Source organism: Cucurbita moschata, unplaced genomic scaffold (genome assembly GCF_002738365.1).
Source record: "Cucurbita moschata cultivar Rifu unplaced genomic scaffold, Cmos_1.0 Cmo_Scf00047, whole genome shotgun sequence".
Classification (NCBI taxonomy): Eukaryota; Viridiplantae; Streptophyta; class Magnoliopsida; order Cucurbitales; family Cucurbitaceae; genus Cucurbita; species Cucurbita moschata.
Window position 1 is genome coordinate 1,384,650 of NW_019268563.1, and position 19,914 is coordinate 1,404,563.

At 37.1% G+C, this 19,914-nt stretch overlaps 1 protein-coding gene across 1 annotated transcript; it reads left to right on the plus strand.

The window, feature by feature from the left end:
• The first annotated feature begins 1,316 nt into the window (after window positions 1-1,316).
• On the plus strand, window positions 1,317-5,471 carry LOC111434880 (probable vacuolar amino acid transporter YPQ3). Its single transcript, XM_023072203.1, has 10 exons — window positions 1,317-1,584; window positions 1,664-1,706; window positions 1,802-1,828; window positions 1,974-2,072; window positions 2,619-2,906; window positions 3,010-3,102; window positions 4,568-4,660; window positions 4,742-4,821; window positions 4,902-4,992; window positions 5,067-5,471. Exons 1-10 carry the CDS (start codon window positions 1,361-1,363, stop codon window positions 5,160-5,162), a joined length of 1,134 nt encoding a protein of 377 aa, XP_022927971.1. The 5' UTR covers window positions 1,317-1,360; the 3' UTR covers window positions 5,163-5,471.
• The last annotated feature ends 14,443 nt before the right edge of the window (window positions 5,472-19,914 follow it).

The following is a 19,914-nucleotide window of genomic DNA, read 5'->3' on the forward strand; positions in this document are numbered from 1 at the left end:
TCTTCGATGGAATCTCTCTCCTCATGTTCTTCCTTTTTTTTTCCCTTTTCAAAGAAAAATTGAGTTTGAACATTTAAAAAGATTATCACAAAAAGTAACCCAAAGTAGGAAATGGCAACATGATGACAATTGAAAAATATAACATAATTTGATAAATAAATAAGTGAAAAAATGTTGACCGTCAATTGAGATGAGGGAGAGAGAGAGAGAGAGAGAGAGAGAGAGAGGAGAGAGAGAGAGAGAGAGAGAGAGAGGAGAGAGAGAGAGCATTTATTTCAAGTCTTATCAACACAACGCCACCATTATTTGTAGCTTCAAATATAAACGAAGAATATTCCCACCACACACTTCCACTTCATACCCTTTTTTTTTTTTAAATAATTAAAAAATATAAACCGACTCACATTTTTAGTGCCAATACGAGATTCAAAATTTAAATTATTAATTTTATTGTATTTAAGTTAATTTTTTTAAAAAAATTCCCATATAAAAGGATGAAATTACAAAATGGCCCTTCTATTTAATTTATTTTTTTCTCTATCCTATTCTTTTTATTTTTAAAAGAAAAGTTTGAATTATTAGGGATTTTAAATTCATTATTTAAGTTTGAAATCTATTTATTTTTTTAGCATTTAAAATATAAATTACAAAAAGGGTAAAACATGAATACTTTGGATTATAAAAAAAGAAGAATAAATTAAAAAAAAAAAAAAAAGTTAGGAATATCCGATTAAATACACGAATATTCAACTTAATGGATATATAAATTTGTCTCCCAAAAGTACACATAAATTTTAGAATATCCACCAACTTTGTTTCTTTTCATTTTTTTTTATTTCTCTTTTTTATTTCTTATAATAATTATTTTAAAATAGAGTTACAATTCAACTATATTTTAACCTAACATTAAAATATACTATAAATATGCTACTAGTCATCAACTCGTCTCACCTAAATTTTGTAGGACTATTAGGCAAATCATGTCTAGGCCTGAGCCTTAAAGTATACAATAGGGATGCGACTAATCTTCAATTCTTCCTATCTCAAGTTATAGGTCTCTCAGACTTATCTTAAAATGTACAAGGATGCGACTAATCATCAATTCTTCTTAACTCAATAATATTTAAGTCAAAGTGATTTCTATGCTTATAGTTATGTAACGCTACTTTCAATATTTCTCATTGGCTTGACTCGTGGAACCAGAAATAAAAAAAAAAAAAAAAAAAAAAAAAAAAAAAAAAAAAAATAAANTTTGGGGAATTTATTATTATTATTATTTGGTTGGAAAACATGGGTTTAAAAGGAGAGGGGGGTTTCGTCTGGGAGGTGTGGCAAGAAGAGAGAGAAAGAGAGAGAGAGAATGAAGGGTGGGTATTGTGTGAAGGAGCAGAAGGCATGCGTGGGATGGGTTGAAACGTATTTCAAGGACTGTCTTTGCAATATGAGAGACGACATGTCGTTCGGGTTCGGCGTTGTAAGTCTCCTCTGTTGGGGCCTCGCTGAGATTCCTCAAATCGTCACCAATTTCCGCACCAAGTCCAGCCATGGTGTCTCCATCCTCTTCCTCCTCACTTGGGTCGCCGGGTACTTCTTCTCTCTCTCTTCCCTCTCTCTCTCTCTCTCCTTAAAACGCCGCCGTTTCATCTCTTTCTTTGTCTGGCAGAGATGCGTTTAATCTGCTGGGCTGCCTTCTGGAACCTGCCACGGTGAGTCACTCGGTCCAACTCGGTTCAACTCGGTCCAACTCGGTTTGGTTTCTTTGTTCTCCACTCATTTCTTTTTTTTTTTGCTTTTATTTCAGCTCCCCACTCAGCTCTACACAGCGCTGGTGAGTACCCTTTTTTTCTTCTTTTAATTCCCTTTTCGCTAATTTAAAATTAAAAAGTAATTAATTTCTAAATATTATAAAATTTAAAAATTTAAAAATTTAAAAATATATATTTGTGACGGTGATTAGACATGGGTGTCTGCAGCTTTACACAGTGAATACGATAGTATTGGTTCTGCAAAGTGTTTATTATGATTACGTCACTAGAAGCCGCAGCGACCGGAAGACCAAATCTCACCAAACGGTACCGTTTTATTCCCTTTTTTTTTTTTTTTTCTTTTATTTATTTTAAAAATTATGAATAATAATGTTATATGATCGGACTCATTTGTATTACTCAACCCAAATCATAAATTTTATGACGAGTTAGATTATATGATTGAAAAATTTGCTCGATTTGTTGGGTTAATCCGACTATTCAAAAATAGGATTACAATCCGATTTGAAAATTTGCTCGATTTGCAGGTTGATAATTTTTTGGTTGGGTTAACTCGATTGTTTTTTTTTTTTGCTCCCGTTTGCTGGTTGATAATTTGTTGGTTGGGTTAAACCGATCATTTAAAAAATAGGGTTATAATTTAATACTATCCTAATAATTACAATTAAGAATCTTGACTATGTAACCTATTTTAAGAATATGTTGTCTTGTCTTGTAAGGTCAATTTAAATATTTAATTATTTAGTTTTTAAAATTTTAAATTTTAAATTTTTTTTTATTAGATTAAAATAAAAGAAAAATAAAGAATAGACCAAAAGTAAAAGTAATTGTTTTGTATTATGACAATGAAAGGCGGCGGAAGAGGAAAACACGCCGTTAAAAGGCAGTAAAGGCGTTAGCTACGCCGGAATTCCAATTCCCAAAGCTTCCCCGAAGGCCACTCCTCGCCGGGAATTCTACTTCACGTCAGCTCGGTCGTTGGCCGGCAGCGATACGCCGCCGTTTAGAGCGTTTCTCCGGTTACCGAAAAGCGAACCCTCCGCCCTCGGGAACGACAGCTCATCTTCGGACGATGAATCCGAAACTGCGGCCGTGTCGTCCAACTCAGCTTTTACCCAGCCGAGGCCCATTCCTCGATCGGTTACCTCTCTTACTTACCTTCAGTCATTCAGCTTCAGTAATTAAAAATTACTGTTCCTTTGCTCTGGTTGTTATTATATTGAAATGATTTGGCATGTTTCAGGTTGGTTATGGCACGTTTTTGGCAGCTTCAGCAAATTTGCCTTTCCAAAGCAAAGGCTTCTCAGATGGATTTAGAGGAAGGAAGCTTTTAGAAGTAAGTATTTATGATTTATGATTTTCATTTTAACAAATAAATTAAATTATGATTTGGGTAATTTGTTTTAGTGGTTTGCGTTGGTTGGGTTGGGTCGGGTTGGGTCGGGTCGGGTTGATACATTGTTTAGACTCAACCCAATTGTTCATGTTGTAAATGTGAGATCCTACCTCAGTTGGAGAGGGGAACGAAGCATTGCTTATAAGTACGTGAAAACCTTTCTCTAGGTAACATTTTTTAGAATTGTAAGGCTAACGGTACTACGTAATGGGCGAAAGTGGACAATATTTGCTAGCGGTGGGCTTGGACGGTTGCAAATGGTATCAAAGCCAGACACTGGCAGTGTACTAGCAAGGACGTTGGGCTCCTAAAGGGGTAGATTGTGAGATCTCACATCGGTTGGATAGGGGAACGAAGCATTGCTTATAAGGGTGTGGAAACCTCTCCTTATTAGACACGTTTTAAAACCGTGAGACTGATGACAATACGTAATGGGTCAAAGCAGACAATATTTATTAGCGGTGAGTTTGGGCTGTTATAAAATCGTGATACTGACGATACGTAATGGGCCAAAATGAACAATATTTGCTAATGGGACAATATTTGCCAGTGGTGAGCTTAGACTGTTACAAATGGTGTCAGAGCAAGACAGTGTGCGGTGTGCCAACGAGGAAGTTGGGTCTTCAAAGAGGTGGATTGTGAGATCCCACATCGGTTGGAAAAGTGAACAAAGCATTACTTATAAGGGCGTGGAAACCCTTCTCTACTATACGCGTTTTAAAACCGTGAGACTAACGACAATACGTAACGGGGCAAAGCAGACTATTTTTGTTAGCGGTGGGTTTCGGCTATTACAAAATCGTGATACTGACGATAACGGGCCAAAACGGACAATATTTACTAACAGTAGGTTTGGATGGTTACAAATGGTACCAGAACGGGCCGAAACGGACAATATTTGCTAACGGTAGGTTTAGACTGTTACAAATGGTACCAGAACAGTCTAATGCGGACAATATTTGCTAACGGTAGGCTTGGATGGTTACAAATGGTACTAGCGTTAGACACCAGACAATATGCCGGCGAGGACACTAGCCTCTAATGGAGAGTGGATTGTGAGATTCTACATCAGTTGGAGAGGGGAACGAAACATGTTATAAGAGTGTGAAAACCTCTCCCTAGTTTTTAATACTGAAAGGCTAACGGCGATACGCAATGGGCTAAAGCTAACAATACTTGCTAACGGTGGGTTTGAGCTGTTATACTAAATTTTTCAATCAAAACCAGATATAATTGTACGGCAGGTAAAAGTTATTTTTGAAAATCAACCATAAATTCAAGTGGGTTTAATTTAACTTAATCTAGTTTTAGCGGAACCCATAAACTAATTCAACTCAAATAAGTTTATAATTGAATCCAACATCAAATTTTTCGGGTTATTGAATTATTTAACGTGTATTTACAGGAACATGCGACCCATAGCGGGTTTGGGCAATTCTTGGGTTGGCTTATGGCTGCAATTTACATGGGTGGTAGACTCCCTCAGATTTGGTTAAATGTGGGTATCAAATTTTGAATCTTTTATTCTTTTTAATTTTTATTATTATCCTCAAATTTATTTATTTTATTTTCTTGCCAGATCAAAAGAGGAAGTGTGGAGGGGCTGAATCCCCTCATGTTCGTGTTTGCGTTGGTTGCCAATGCCACTTATGTAGCAAGGTAAGGTTCGTTCTCTCGATACCGACCTCGATATCAATTCCGGGTTTTTTTAATATCGTCCTCTCGTTGAATGAATGCAGTATTGTCGTGAGAAGTACGGAATGGGATAAAATCAAAGCTAACATGCCGTGGCTGCTCGATGCCGTTGTTTGCGTCGTCCTCGACTTATTCGTATCCTTTTTCGTGATCCTTTTACACTATGATTTGGTTTGAAATGTGAAAGCCTTAACTCAAACACCCAATAGATAATTGTGCAGTATATATATTACAGAAGTTTTAGAAGGAAGAAGCAAAGTGGAGGAAGAGAGTATGAAGAAGCAACAAAGCATGCAACCTTGTGACCAATTTAAGTAAAAATAATGCCTTTTCTTCTTCATTTCTTGCATTCAGTGGCACAAAATGGGTCCTTTTGGCCTCTTTACTGAGTGATTCAAGAGGCTGCTAATGGAAGGTTGAATATTCTTTGTACTGTTCTTGAAGGATTCTAGACTTGTTTTTAGTTTTAAACTCTTGAAAGGGTGTTGTGATGATCCTTTATGGGAGTTTTATGTTTGTGTTGTTTGGAGTTGAAATGCAAAGAATGAATTTGATTTGGGTTTCCAAAATAAAGCCCAAAAGCCCAATGAAATGGTCCCTATGAGACTATGGAAGATAGAAATATCGACTTTTGAGATGATAATAGTTACTTTATTCTCTAAGCTATTATCGAACTGGTACTCGGTATTATGGTGTTGCACATTATTTGTGGTAGCCATAGCACTTTGCTCATTTACGAATTCTTTTCTCGGGTTGTTGAAATTATCACTAAGATGAAGAGTTATGAACAAATTATTTCAAAAAGAGTAAATGAAAAAGTTATTCAGATTCGATATCCATTTTACCTGTCGGATTGAGGCTTTGTAGGAACTCACTTCGAAATGGGGCGAAGATTGCATATTTGGACGAGTGAGGGAGGAAGTGAGGGATATTTTTTCCCGTTAGATAAATGGGGTCGATGGCGAGATTATATTTTTTTTCAGTCCCCATCCTCACAAGAACGCAGAGAAAATAATCTTTAGGCTTTTAATTAGAATTAGCTTTACACTATACAAAAAGATAAAAAGTTCATTTTCGATGGTATAATTTTAATATTATAAAAACTTCTCATCCTGTTAGCGAAAAAATACTCTTTAATAGCATTTTTATTATTGTAGAAGAACATTGTCGAATTCGTTTATGGCATTTTTAGGCTCATTATGATAGCCAAGCCAAAGTTATGATGGTAGGTGACTTCTAATAGCATTTTCTTTGGTTCACATTACTTTGAGAAAAGATTTGTCACGATCCAATATTTTACTATGGTCGAGATTCAAAAATGACAATAACGTGTAGTATGTATGCATGAAAACTTAAAAGAAGACATCATTTCAAAAATAATTTATTTCATACGAAATAAATCAACACGGGACCAGTTTTTGACAATGAAAACATGAAAAATTGTGTGTACAAAAAGAAAGACCAAACTGACGCCTAGGACATGCTTTCCTCTGTAACAATCCACATCTCTCAACACGCCCTCTATTGACTCGACACCTCACGCACTTGAAAAAGGAAGATATAGCATGGATGAGTGTTAATCCCTAAGAGGTTCTTATGTCGAGCTGTAATGACGGGTGTCTTTCTATGAGGCGCTACCTCTGCATGGCATTCTAAGACTATATGGTATCTTACCTAGGGGTCTGCTGAGTACCTCTAGGCCCATGATAGTACCCCTTATTGGGGGGAGGGCGCGATCCCTCCCTTTCCCATGCAGATAATGGGTTGTACAACGTGAAGACACGTTTCCCATGCGAAATGGCTAGGAACAGTGAAAACTGATCAGGAACCCGTGGTACTCCCATGAAGCTATATACTGTTCACACAACTAGCACCCTAAGAACACTCCTAAGGTACTTCATTTGCCGTGGTGATTTGTTAGGCTCTTAGGGAAAGGATAGACATAAACTCAATAACTTATCACTCTAACCACGTATCACTAGGCTTACCATAATAACGTTTCATAAACATTATCCTAATGTACAAACATCAAGCATTAATCTGGCGTACAAACATAAACATCTAGATACATCATACACGGTTCATGCAAAATAAAATAGGCAAACATGTTCAATGGGGCGATAACGTCCATCAACACCCGGAACGCAGAGTTCACAACTTTTCCATCCTTCTTTCAGCATGAATAAGCATATACATACTAAAGGAAGCATAAAGCATGAATAACTTTCAATAGTACTTCATCTTATCACCTAAGCTCATATCATGGAAAATCTAGCCATCTAACGTTCTTAAACTAGCATGCATGCATACTCAAGCGATTCCTACAAGTATTTTTTCCAAAGTTTCGTGTAGTGACTTACACAGTTGACGCATACCCTTTCGCTTAGCGTTTCTATTGCAAGTTATGTGTTCAAAAGTATTGATTTTCCTCAATTAGATCCCTATTCACATAAAAACGTGGTTAAAATTGAAATCAGGACAAAAATCGGGCAAACAAAAATCGAACGGGCAAAAAACAACATCTCAAGTCTACTTGCAGGTTTCACGCGCATGTGCTTTCGGTAGTCGTGGGTCGACGATTTGGTTCGGGTCAGCCAGTTCGAATGGACAGTGGGTTGCTACGGTTCGGGTCGACTAGTGGAGCGCGTGTCAAGTCAGTGCAGTAGCAGACACGTGTCGCTGTCGACGTTCGACGCGTATTGCCGTCTATTTGGTACACGGAGACCCTACCGCCGGTTGACACGTGGTTCGCTAATCATTTCTATCTCCTGCAACTGCAATATGGAACCCATTTCCTATCAGATTTTTTTATTTTCTCATTTTCATATCTTTCGATTAAGAACTCAAATCACGTTGATTCTTTCATCAAAGTTTTAGATCGTGTTACAAGCTACATTCTGGTATTTTTTTTCTTGAATTTTGCTTCCATACAAAATGAGATTTGAGCATCGAAAGAAGGTAAATCTCTTGCTTACCATTCTTGGAAGAACACTCTCGGATCTTTTCATTTCTGGCCAAGTTCTTCACAGAATCAGTGCAACGTGTATTGATGCGACTGTCTGCTCGTTATGCTGTCTAGGGCCATGCTGGCTAAAAATGCGTTTGCGCCACTGCGAATCATCTTCCTGGCCTTCAGTGCTGTTATGACGCTTGGGGATCTTTTGGAAGTGGCTCCCTTGTATGTCAAGCTATTCCTTGACGGGAGTCTAAGAGTCACTATTCGAGTCTCACAATCTATCAGAGCGTGATTCTTGCCTAGCTAATCCATACCCAAGATGACATTGAAGTCTTGCATGCTTAACACTATAAGTGCGGCTCTTATGACATGTCTTGACACTGTTACACAACCTTCCTTAACCCTATGAGTAGCCATCAATAGTTTGTGAGTAGGAGTAGACACTGATAGGGTGATCTCTAAGGGTTCCTTTTCTAGATGTGCTAGCTCTACAAATTCTTCATATACGAAAGAATGTGTAGAACCCGAATCAAATAACACCAAGGTAAAATGACCGAAGATAGGTAGTGTACCTGTATAACTGCGTCAGGCTCGTCAGCTTGCCTAGCTTTGGTTGCATGGGATACAGCTCAACCATGCTGATGTTGAGCACCTCGGCTCCTCTGATACTTCTAAGGGCAATCTGCTACAAAGTGCTCTGTTTGGCCACATCTGTAGCATGTGTATGTTTCTACTCTACACTTCCCCAGGTGAGGACGCCGGAAATTAAGAAAAATTGTTTTGTTCTGCGTCGGAGCTTTCCCCCACTTATCAATGCTGCTACGGGGAGGTCTACCAGTTTTGGGGTGGCTCTAGTCTGTCCTCTTCTCCTGAACTGCGGTGTGAGATGTTTGGGTTGATCTTGATTGCAACTTGTCAATACTAGACATGTCAATGAGGATAGCCACTAGGGGTGTACATGGTCCGAGTTGGGTTGGGTTGAAGGATTTTTTTGACCCAACCAAAAAGTTCGGGTTAGTTGGATTGGTAACCCAACCCAACCCAACTCTCTATTTTCGGGTTGGGTTTGGGTTGATTCAAAAGAATTAAAAAAAATTAATTTGTATGACCTAAAATGATAAAATAATTACCACCTATAAGCTTCTAGATTAAAAGTATCATGCAATAAATTAATTCCAAAGTTACCGCATCTAATTAAATCATTTACATTCACCGTCTATAATCATTCCACAAAATGCTTAAAAATTCACCTATAAATATGTAAAGAATATTCAATGAATCAATTCCAAAGTTACAACATGGAACAAAATGCCTAAAAATGCAAAACTATCCAACCCTCTTTTGGATTCTTAATTACTGCAAAATAAAAATAGCATGTTGAAAGTTAGTTACATACGGTTTTAAGCTTGTTTAAAAAAGCATATTGTAACTTCAAATATTTTACTCACATTGAAAAACAATTATTCATGCATGACATTGGTGGAGGTTGAGGGTCTTAAATGATCTGAAAAAATAAAATATAAAGTGTGATATAACAGTATAGAATACATCTTAACAAATAGAAATAAATAAATTTGGATTTACATGTCTCAATCTTAGAAAACATCTCAAAATCTTCAAGTTGTGAAGGAAGATCTAACGATTTTGTACCGATCCAATTTTGTGTACATATCAAAGCTTCCACTGTTTTAGGTGTCAAAGAACTCCTAAAAGAATAAAAAATCCTCCTACCCGTGCTAAATGCTGATTCCTAAGATACAGTCGACACTAGAACGGCCAAAGCATCTCGGACAATTTTTTTTTATAAAACTCTATATTTAAACTCATTTGCTTTACACCATGCCAAAACATCAAAATTATCATCAAGTTCTTGACTAGGGTCAGATAAACATCGATCCACATCATTTTTTAACTCAAGTGAATTTTGCTTTTCTCTTCTTCGTTTGTATCTTGATAATACTAATATTGAACCACTCAAATTCACTTCTCAATTGTGTCCATCTCCATACTCATGGATTTAGAAGTGAGTCTTGATTCAGATTGATGATGATCTTGAGCATTATCATAAAACTTGTAGTATCATACACACGAATTAAATAATTCTTTATGCTATCCACCATCACTTTAGCGATAGCATCTTCATAAATATTTGAAAAGCAAAATGATTGTAATCCAATTTGTAACGAGGATCGAGTACCACTGCTATGAATATCAACTTATTAATTCTTTCCACTAAGCCCAATATTTATCATATTAACCTTCATATTTGAACTCATGTTACTTATCTTTGTAGTGACATCATAGAAAACCTTAAAAAACTTTACAAACATTGCAACATTTTTCTAATCATCAATGGTTGGTGATCCTACTTTTTTATTTCCAGGATCCCCTCTATGAATTAATCAACATAATCTAATTCTTCTTCCTCTAGTACTTTCAAAGCTTTGTCAAATTTCAAGGCATGATCAAGCATCAAATGAGTGGAATTCGATCAAGTCGCCACATCCAAACAAACAAGTGCTTTACATTTAATTTTTTCTTGTCCAACACGATCTTTAAATTTTGTCAATCTCTTGGGGATGATCTAACATACCTCACGACATTGCGAACACTAGAAATGGAGTCATTCATTTCTTTAAGCTCTTCATTCACAATCAAGTTAATTATGTGAGCACAGCACCTCATGTGTAATATTTCTCCATCTAAGACAAGTGAATTCCAACTTCTAAGCCTTCTCATAATATATGAAATAACTATATCATTGGAACTTGCATTATCAATTGTGGTAGAGAAAACCTCATCTATTCTCCGTTCCAATAAACAACTCTCAATAATCTTGCTGCCAATAGTCTCTCCCTTGTGGTTAGCAACTTGACAAAAGTTGAGAATTCTTTTATGCAAATTTCATTCTGAATCAATAAAATGTGCGGTGATTACCATGTAATTAATGTTTTGCAACGAAGTTCATGTGTTAGTGGTAAGACAAACCCTCCTCGAATCACTAACTAAAAAATCTTTCAACTTCTTTTTTTCTTCTAGACAGAGCTGAAATATATCTCTAGCAATAGTTACGGTTGATGGAGGGTCAAACTTAGGACAAGCAATACTACAAAAACAATTTGAAACCCTCATTTTCTACAAATTTAAATGACAACTCATCCATAATTATCATCTTGGCATATGCTGCTCTACATTTTGTTTGACTACATAATGAAGTAACAATATAACTACCACCCTCTCCATCTATTGAAGGTTGAAAATTTAGAGTGGTTTGTCCTTTGTCCTCGACCTTATATGCGTACTTTCTACACTGATTTTTTAAGTGCTTCCATTACGTGCTAGTTCCACAAGAATTAGTATCGCAAGCATACTCCTTAGAACAATAGTTGCACTTGCACCTCGAGATGATCCCACACGGTTGATTTACTAGGAGGTTTCTTCTTAAATTCAGATTGTGCAGCCAATGTGGATTCGATGCATTAGAATTACTAGAGCTATTTGCACATCCAGTTGCACTATTATTTTCCATCTATAAAAAGTAAAGTAGAATTATTATGATTCAAACATTCAACCCAATATCAACAATTACCATAGATGCATCAAAGTTAAAATATACAATCAATTTTTGCAAGGAGATATAACAAAAAGAGAAAAAACTTACTCGTTATGGCGTTCCAGGAGACTAAATAGAGAAAGACGGCGCGCGAGAGAGAAACAAGACAAAGAACGCGAGAGAATGCTATTGAGATCAAATTCCTTGTGAGAGACTAAGTGTCCAGAGAGAAATTTGTATTTTGACTCAAAGTTTGTATTTTGGTGAGGATGAGAGAGAAGAGGCTGAAAAGAGAGAAAAAGGCATTGAAGTTGTGAGAGAGAATGAAAGAGAGATAAAGATAGCTAGGCTTTGAGAGAGAGAAGAGGCTCTGTATTTTGACATAGGCTAAGAGAGAAGAAGCAGAGAACAGGGAGAGACGCAGAGGGCAGAGAGAGACACAGAAAGAGAGAGTTTGGCTGACTGAGGATGAGGGAATGTTGGGCTGACTTAGAAATGAGGCTTTTTGTGAAGTAATTGAAGTTGAGACAGATTTGTTATTTTAAATTTGTTTACACGTAATTATTGGGATTTGTTAAAAAGTGTCCGGCTTGGCTTTGTAAGAGGTGGTTAGAGACGAGGCAAGACAGGAGCATGGATTATTGGGTTTTGATGTTGGGCCTTGGGCTTCAATTTCTTTTTTTTTTTTCAATATTTTCGGGCTGCGTCAAGTTGACTTAATAATTTTCTTTTGGAACCCGAACCCAATCATATCAGATCGGATTAAAAAGAATGGACCCAACCTAAACTCAAAATCCAACACAACCCAACCCAACTCTTATACTTCGGGTTTGGTCAGGTAGGATTCTCGGGCTTTCGGATTGGGTGTACACCCCTAATCACCACTCGAAGGGTTTCTGCATAATCTGAGGATACTTGGGCTGCCACATGCCCCTTTAGGTCCTCCCTTAGACCAACAATGAATCGCTTGCCCTTCAACTCCTCTGTACTAACATATACCAGAGAAAACCTTGCCAGCCTGTTAAATTCCAGTAGTGATAGGTTAGTATCAAGAAATGCTACTTGCATTTTCATTCTAGTAGTGATAGGTTAGTATTTGCGAAGGTAGGCTTCTTTAAACTGGCACCAAGTAATAGTCTCTCCATGCGATGCAATAATTCACAAAAAATGCGCCTTTTCACCAAAAATGCGTGTCTCCTTTCAACGTATATGTCCCACAATGGACCTGATACTCCAACGGATAGTTCATGTAAAGGAAGGCTGTTTCAATAGCCTCCAGCTAGGTCTCCGCTGTGATAGGATCTACTTTACCGTCGTCAAAGAAAGACAGTTTATACCTTTGGAAATCTTTCAGGTAGCAGGACTCCACAATCATAGCCCCAGAGTCTCTAGTCCCTTGCACTAATATCTGATTAGCCACCATTGTCTGCATTATTTGAATCATCTGAGTCTGATTTTCTATTTAGGTTAACATAAATGTCTGTAGCACCTCTAGAGTGAGCATGGTTGTCGGTTGGTTGGGCGGAACCTAGGTGTTAGTGGCTAGCTCTAGTGGGACTACCTTAGGGAGGGGAGCAGTAGAGTATGCATTAGGAAAGTCTTGGGCCACCGCTCCCCTTTGGTTCATTCCAGTTCTTAGTGTCCGTGATACAGTTCTCTCACTCGCTTGGGGCACGTCTTTCCAACCTCCTCTTGAGGTTCAGGTTGTTCCATCTCAGGTGGTGGAACAACGGTGTCTTGGGCCACTTTTCTTCTTTCCCTTCTTGGTGCAGGCCCGATATAGGGTCTGTGTCTTTTTGGTGCCATTATCTACCACAATAGAAAAACGACGATTACATTTCGTTCATAGCACATTCTCTAGGAAATGCGCAATTACAACACAATAGAAAGTCACGATATATTCTTAAACATCAACTTAGCTCTTGACTTCACAATTCAAATCGGTGAGATTATATGGTCGCGAGCGGCACGTGATTGATGGGCGTGGTCACAGAGGATATGACTCTATAACCTAAGTGTCTATAAGACCTATTTTCTGGTGCTCTAATACCAATTTGTCACGACCCAATATTTTACTATAAGTCGAGACTCAAAAATTATAATAACGTGTAGTGTGTATGCATGAAAACTCAAAAGAAGACATCATTTCAAAATTCATTTATTTCATAAGAAAGAATTCAATACGTGACCATTTTTGTGAATAAAAGGACATCCAAAGGGAGTTAACATCTCCTTACACTCCAGAACAAAATGTAATCGCTAAACGAAAAAATCGAATTGTTGTGGAGATGACAAGAAGTAGGTTACAAGCAAGGAGATTTTCAAACCAATTTTGGGTAGAAGTTTAGCAACATCTATCTATCTATTAAATCTCTCACCAACCACCCTCTTAATGAAAAGATTTCAGTTGAAAGAGATGTACTGTTTGATGAAAATGTGAGTCAAGATTGGAAAGAATGGGGGCAGCAAGAGATTATAGCTGAAGTTTCTCGAGATCAAGAGACAAGAGCCAACATTGGTGCATCTTTTAGTGTCTCTGCTGTAACACAAAATTTGTCAAATTTATTAACTTTTGTATCACCAAACAAGACTCTTTTCTTGAAAAATCTTGGGACAAGACACCCCAAGAAAGTATAAATTTAGCTGACATACATGCATCATATCAATTTGCTCTTACTGTTTCATACCAAGGTGTAAAGGAGCATACCAAGGTGTAAAGGAGCAGCTGAAAAAAGAAGAGTGATAGAAGTCATGGTAGAAGAGATGCAGTCAATTGAGAAAAGATGGAACATGGGAGATGGTTAAAAAAAAAAAATGCAATTAACTTGAAATAGGTGTTCAAGACAAAATTTGCACCAATGGAAGCATACAAAAACATAAGACTCGTCTGGTGGAAAAAGAGTTTGCACAACAAGTTATAGATTTCGACCAGTAGCTTGCTTTGAACCTGTAAAAACTATTCTAGCATTAGCAGCAGAATTGTGGTGACCTATTTATCAATTTGATGTCAAGTCAGCCTTTTTTAATCGAGATCTACCCGAAGAGAACTATATAGCATATCTAGAGGGATTCATAAAGAAAAACAAAGAAAAAAAAGGTATAAAAGCTGAGAAAGGCATTATACGAATTAAAGCACGCCACTCAAGCTTGATCTAACAAGATTGATTCCAGCATTATTTGTCTCTATGTTGATGATATTATTTATACTCTCTTCTACTCTTTTTTGGATAAATTTAAGTTTCAAATGAGAATTGAATTTGAGATGTCGAATATGGGTTTATTACATTATTTTCTTGAACTTGAAGTATATCAAGTTGAAGATGAGATTTTTATTTCGCAAAAAAATATGTCAAAGATATTATGAGTAAATTTAGTATGCTTAATTGTAAGCCTACAGCCACACCCATGAACATTAATGAGAAATTACAACATGAGAATGGAACAGAAATGACAGATGTTAGAAGGTTCAGAAGTTTTGTTGGCAGATTAATTTATTTAACGCACCCACGATCCGACATTGCATTTCCTGTTGATATTATTTCGAAGTTTATGCAACATCTTTCAAAGTTTCAATATGGAGTAGTAAAACGAGCCTTACGTCATCTTGCATGAACTATGAAATATGAAATTTGATATTCTAAATCTTCTAATTTCAAATTATATGGGTTCGCTAATAGAGACGATATTTGTGATAATTTGATAGTCTAAATATTTCGACGATATTTGTGATTATGTCGATATTGACGAGAGTGGTGATAAATTTTATAAAATTTTGAATTAAAATAGCTATTTGGTGGACACAAAAACAGAAATTAAATTATATATTCATAAATTTGATGGGTTACATTATTTTAATGGGCACAAAGTCGATAAGGCCAAGTTGGTGAGTCAGCTCCACAATTTTTGGATTATTAAAAGGGTAATAATTACGAACACAAACACATCCTCCAATAAAATAATCTCCTAATCATTTATTATTATTATCTTTATATTAATATTTTAAGTCTTTAAGTACGGATTACGGATTATCAAGATCAACAATTATTTGAATAATAAGAGATTAATGTGTTGTTATTAAATCATTTAATGACTCTGATTATATATATATATATATATAGATATATACATATAATTATAGGTATATTTTTACATATTACTTTAAATATCAATATTATTAAAATGAAAATAAGTTAGATTTATAACATGTAAAGTAGGGTAGGGTTGGGTTGTAACTTTATTTTCGCGTTGATCGGGTAAAGAAATATCAACCCGTAAGCCTAATCTAATTTTCGATTTTTCAAAAATTCAAATTAACCCAAACCGAAAAATAAATCTAACCTTACCCAATGTTTATGGTTTAGGTTGGATAGTATAGATTGGTCAAGTTATTGAGTCATGTTATGTAACGACACTATTTTACTACTAAAATAAAGTTGCTATTACATGCATGACTTAATCACGAACCTGGGGAGAAAATTTTTAAAACGTTTCAAAATAATGTTATGGAATTGCACATTCATAATAAAGTTATTAAAACAATATGGTGGAAAATAAATAAGGAAAATAAAGTATTGTCTTGATCTAACCTAAGGACTATGGAAGAAAAATAATATGAATGCGTCTACTCTAACTTCGGTCCCATGATCACATGCTGCTCTGTCAAATACCTAGTAAGTAATCTCACTATTGGGGTTGAGAAAGACATACACAAACAATCATGTTGGGACCAATCCTTTCATTAAAACATTTCATGATCTTGAATTCTGCTTTCAGTCCGGGCAAAACTTGGATATGTAGTGTTTCTGTACACACTACCCATGTAGGTGCACATGAACCCACTAGGTGAGTGTATACGTACCCCGTGAGTCTACCTTTAAGTTAGCACACACTCATGTTGTTGGAGCCACAAAGTTAAAGGAGGCCGCATAATATCATGGCGTACATAGATATCGTAATGTACGTGTCCGTACTAATCATAATTGGAAAGTATCTCGATGCATGTAACACATAAAAATGCATGAGGTTGTCATAACTTTAAATCATGACATAAACGTATGATGCATGTCGTACATTTGTTCTTTCATAAACACAACTATTATGAATATATACGTGGCTTGACATTATTTCATAATCCTCAAGTGATCATGCTATAGTGTGTGACATAATATATAAATGTATTATGCATCATACAACATAGAGGTCATAACAAGATCCCTAACATAATATAAACATCTCATAGCCTAACTTTCAATACAACATAATATGACATAAGTCATAACACAACATAGCAAGTATAAGTTATAGCATCACATAACATATCAAACATAAATCATAGCATCACACAATACATGTCATACAATCATAAAATACGACATATGGAGGGTCACAGAGCGCCGCTCATACTTCATTTAACCAAAAAATAGTAATACCGCTTACCTAAGTAGCTTAAGTCAGAGTCACTGAATTATTCTTAAAGTAAGTTTGAATTTGTCTTTTGAAATTCAAGTCAACGGTGAGTCTATGACATCAGGTTAGAACATGAGTGTTTTAATCCACCTAATGCACATAATTAAACCTCTAATTTCACTTAGAACATTTTCAATTGGCAATCAATGCCTGCACTCATCTTAAATGTCTAGCCAAAATCGACTCTAGAAGGGCGAAAATGGTAGGAAAGGTATTCAAAATAGTGAAATGGGCTAAAAGCTGTTAAACAGAGTCGTCGGAGCCGATTACAAGCTACGGAGCTGAGCGCAGGTGACCACCAAGCCAAGATACGAGCCACAAATTGACGATAGCTGATACTCGCCTCTGTCACAAACTCACTATGAAGATAGTGGGTTGTGACCCCACATGAAAATAGATAAGGTGGTGACCTTCAAGTGGCACCCATCTGACCACATGAGGGCCAAGACAAATAAATATCATGACGCGATTGCGGAGAACGGTGCATCATCCAACATACCAAGAGTGTGCATTAAAGCCAAGCTGAAACATAAGTAAGGTTGGAGAGAACGAGGCGATACGAGTGTCGAAGACAATCTTAGAGAGGATTAGGAAGGGTCCCAGGCCATAACCTCAGAAGTCAGAGTTTCGATATGTGGCTTTGGAATTAAGTCCGTCTATATGAAAGATGAAAACTCGCCAAATTTGGTGTCAATCTAATATCCAACGGACGCTCCACGATGTCGTATGACCACTTGCCAAAATGACGTCTACTCCAAAATGATTGAAAATGCCTCAAAATATACTATAAGGAGAGGCATGATGTTAGCTCTCTACCACCTTTGGGCCTTGTGGCCTAAGCGAGCTATCATATGGCACTTACGTGTGTTACAACGTGGGTGAGTATTGTGAGATGCGCGTCTCGGGTGACTTCCTTTGAAGTGGGTCTTTCAAGGATAGTGTGAGATGGCACGGGTGTGCTGGCGTTGCTTTGGAGCCTATGTATCTAAGGTTGGTATATGAACAATTTATCCAGTACAAAATCCATAAATGATATGATATGGGTGTTCACGATGTCTCGATGATAGACGGTTGAAAATGTACGACCATGATAGTATGAGAGCCACCTTTAGAAATTTGAATGAAAAAATAATCCGAGGTTTAAATGAAAATTTCGAAAGTGTGTCGGAATTTCCAAATTGGATAGGACATTTGCAAGTTAGAATTAGGAATAGCTTTGAGGGACGAGGCCAGACTCGTTGAGGAGGAATCTTACCCGTTATCAAAGCATAAACCAAGCTCATTTGTCAAGGCCTTGAGAGTTTTGAAATGGACAACATTAATTAAAAGCTGTACTAGGTAGGTGCTTTCCAGAGAGTCATTCACTCTAGAGGAATAATATCAAGGGTTGTAAGCCAATAAATTAGGGTCAAATGAGACATGCACCAACCAAGTGTCAAAATGTGCACAATGTAAATCTATATGGGTGGAGGAGGTTGTTGTTGGAGAGGCAGCTGGGTTAAAGTAGGAGAGAGCCTAAGAGAATGGGTTGCTCACTCTAAAGAAGTGCTCCAAAAAGCAAATACACGTGTGTTCTTTGAGCCATCACCTCGTGTCATAATGCGACCGGGAGGAAAGTGCATCATCCAACACACCAAGAGTATGCATTAAAACCAAGCTAAAACATAAACAAGGTTGGAGTGAATGAGGCAACACGAGTGTCAAAGACAAGCTTAGAGAGGACTAAATAGGGCCCTCAGCCATAACCTCAGAAGTCAACATGAGTTTCAGCATGCTGCTTTGGAGTTAAGTCCATTTATATGAAAGATGAAAGCTCACCAAATTTGATGTCAATTGAATATCCAACGAACACTCCACGGGGCCATATGATCGCTCGCCAAAATGACCTGTACTCTAAAAGGATTGAAAAAGCCTCAAAATGTACTGTAGGGGAGGCGTGGTGTCAGCTCTCTACCATCTTTAAGCCCCGTGGCATAAGCGAGCTATCCTATTTTATATACGTATGTCACATTGTGGGCAAGCATCTCAGACGACTTTCTTTAAGGGTCTCTAAAGGACAGTGTCGGACGATATGGGTACGCTGACATTGCACCCGAGCCCATGTGTCAGAGGTTGGTATATGTAGTGGTTATCTGAGATGGAGTCTATGACATGACATGGAAACAAGAGAGTTCATGCTCCAATGAGAACCCGAATGAAGTGATGTTTGAGATATCTCGATGATATGATTAACACATGGGCCAGTTCTCGACAGACATGTTCGACCAAGTCAAGATGGTCGAGCTGTCTCAAGACATGGAATGACATCACATACATGGTCGTATTGTTGGGAACCAAGATGACGACTAAGACGCCACGTTACACATTAGAGACCTTGGCCTAGCGTAGAGGAAAGGTTGAGCCGGAAGATTTGGCCTAATGCAGAGACAAGTCGGCTAGAGTGGCAAACAATTGATCATGCACTCACGAGCGATGTGTGTGGCCAAACAAGCTTAAATTTTGCACAAGTTATGTTCAATTGGAAAAGGTAAACCTCTCCTATGGTTCGATGAAGCCCCAAAGCGGCACAAAAAATGTGCATGGGACTTCAGTTTTCCTTAAGACTTGTTATGAGTGTGTCAAGATCATAAAGCTGCATGGTTGAAAATGTACGATTATGACATGCCGCACATAAAAATGACTTCAAGTTGGCAGGTCGGAGCACGGGTCAACAAGTCGAGCTATGGTTTGGTTCGTGGATTAGACGACAAGTCAATTCGAGTGTGGGCTGGGTCCAAATCGTGGGCTAGTTGGGTTCTCCAAGCTTGTGGTAGGTTCGGTTTCAAACCTGTGATATGGGCACTACTCCTTCCAAAGCCTAAAACGTGTAGCTAACTTTAATATTTAATTTTCCACTATTATAAACATTTTTTCGAATGCGAAAATTGAAATTTCTTGAAAGAAAAATTAAGATTATAATTTTGTATCGAATAAATCCATCTATTCTTAAAATAATAATTTATTAGATTAAAATTTAAAAGGGCTTTTTTAAAAATTTGAGAATGATTGTGAACCAATGAAGAATCTTGAATTAAATTCTCAT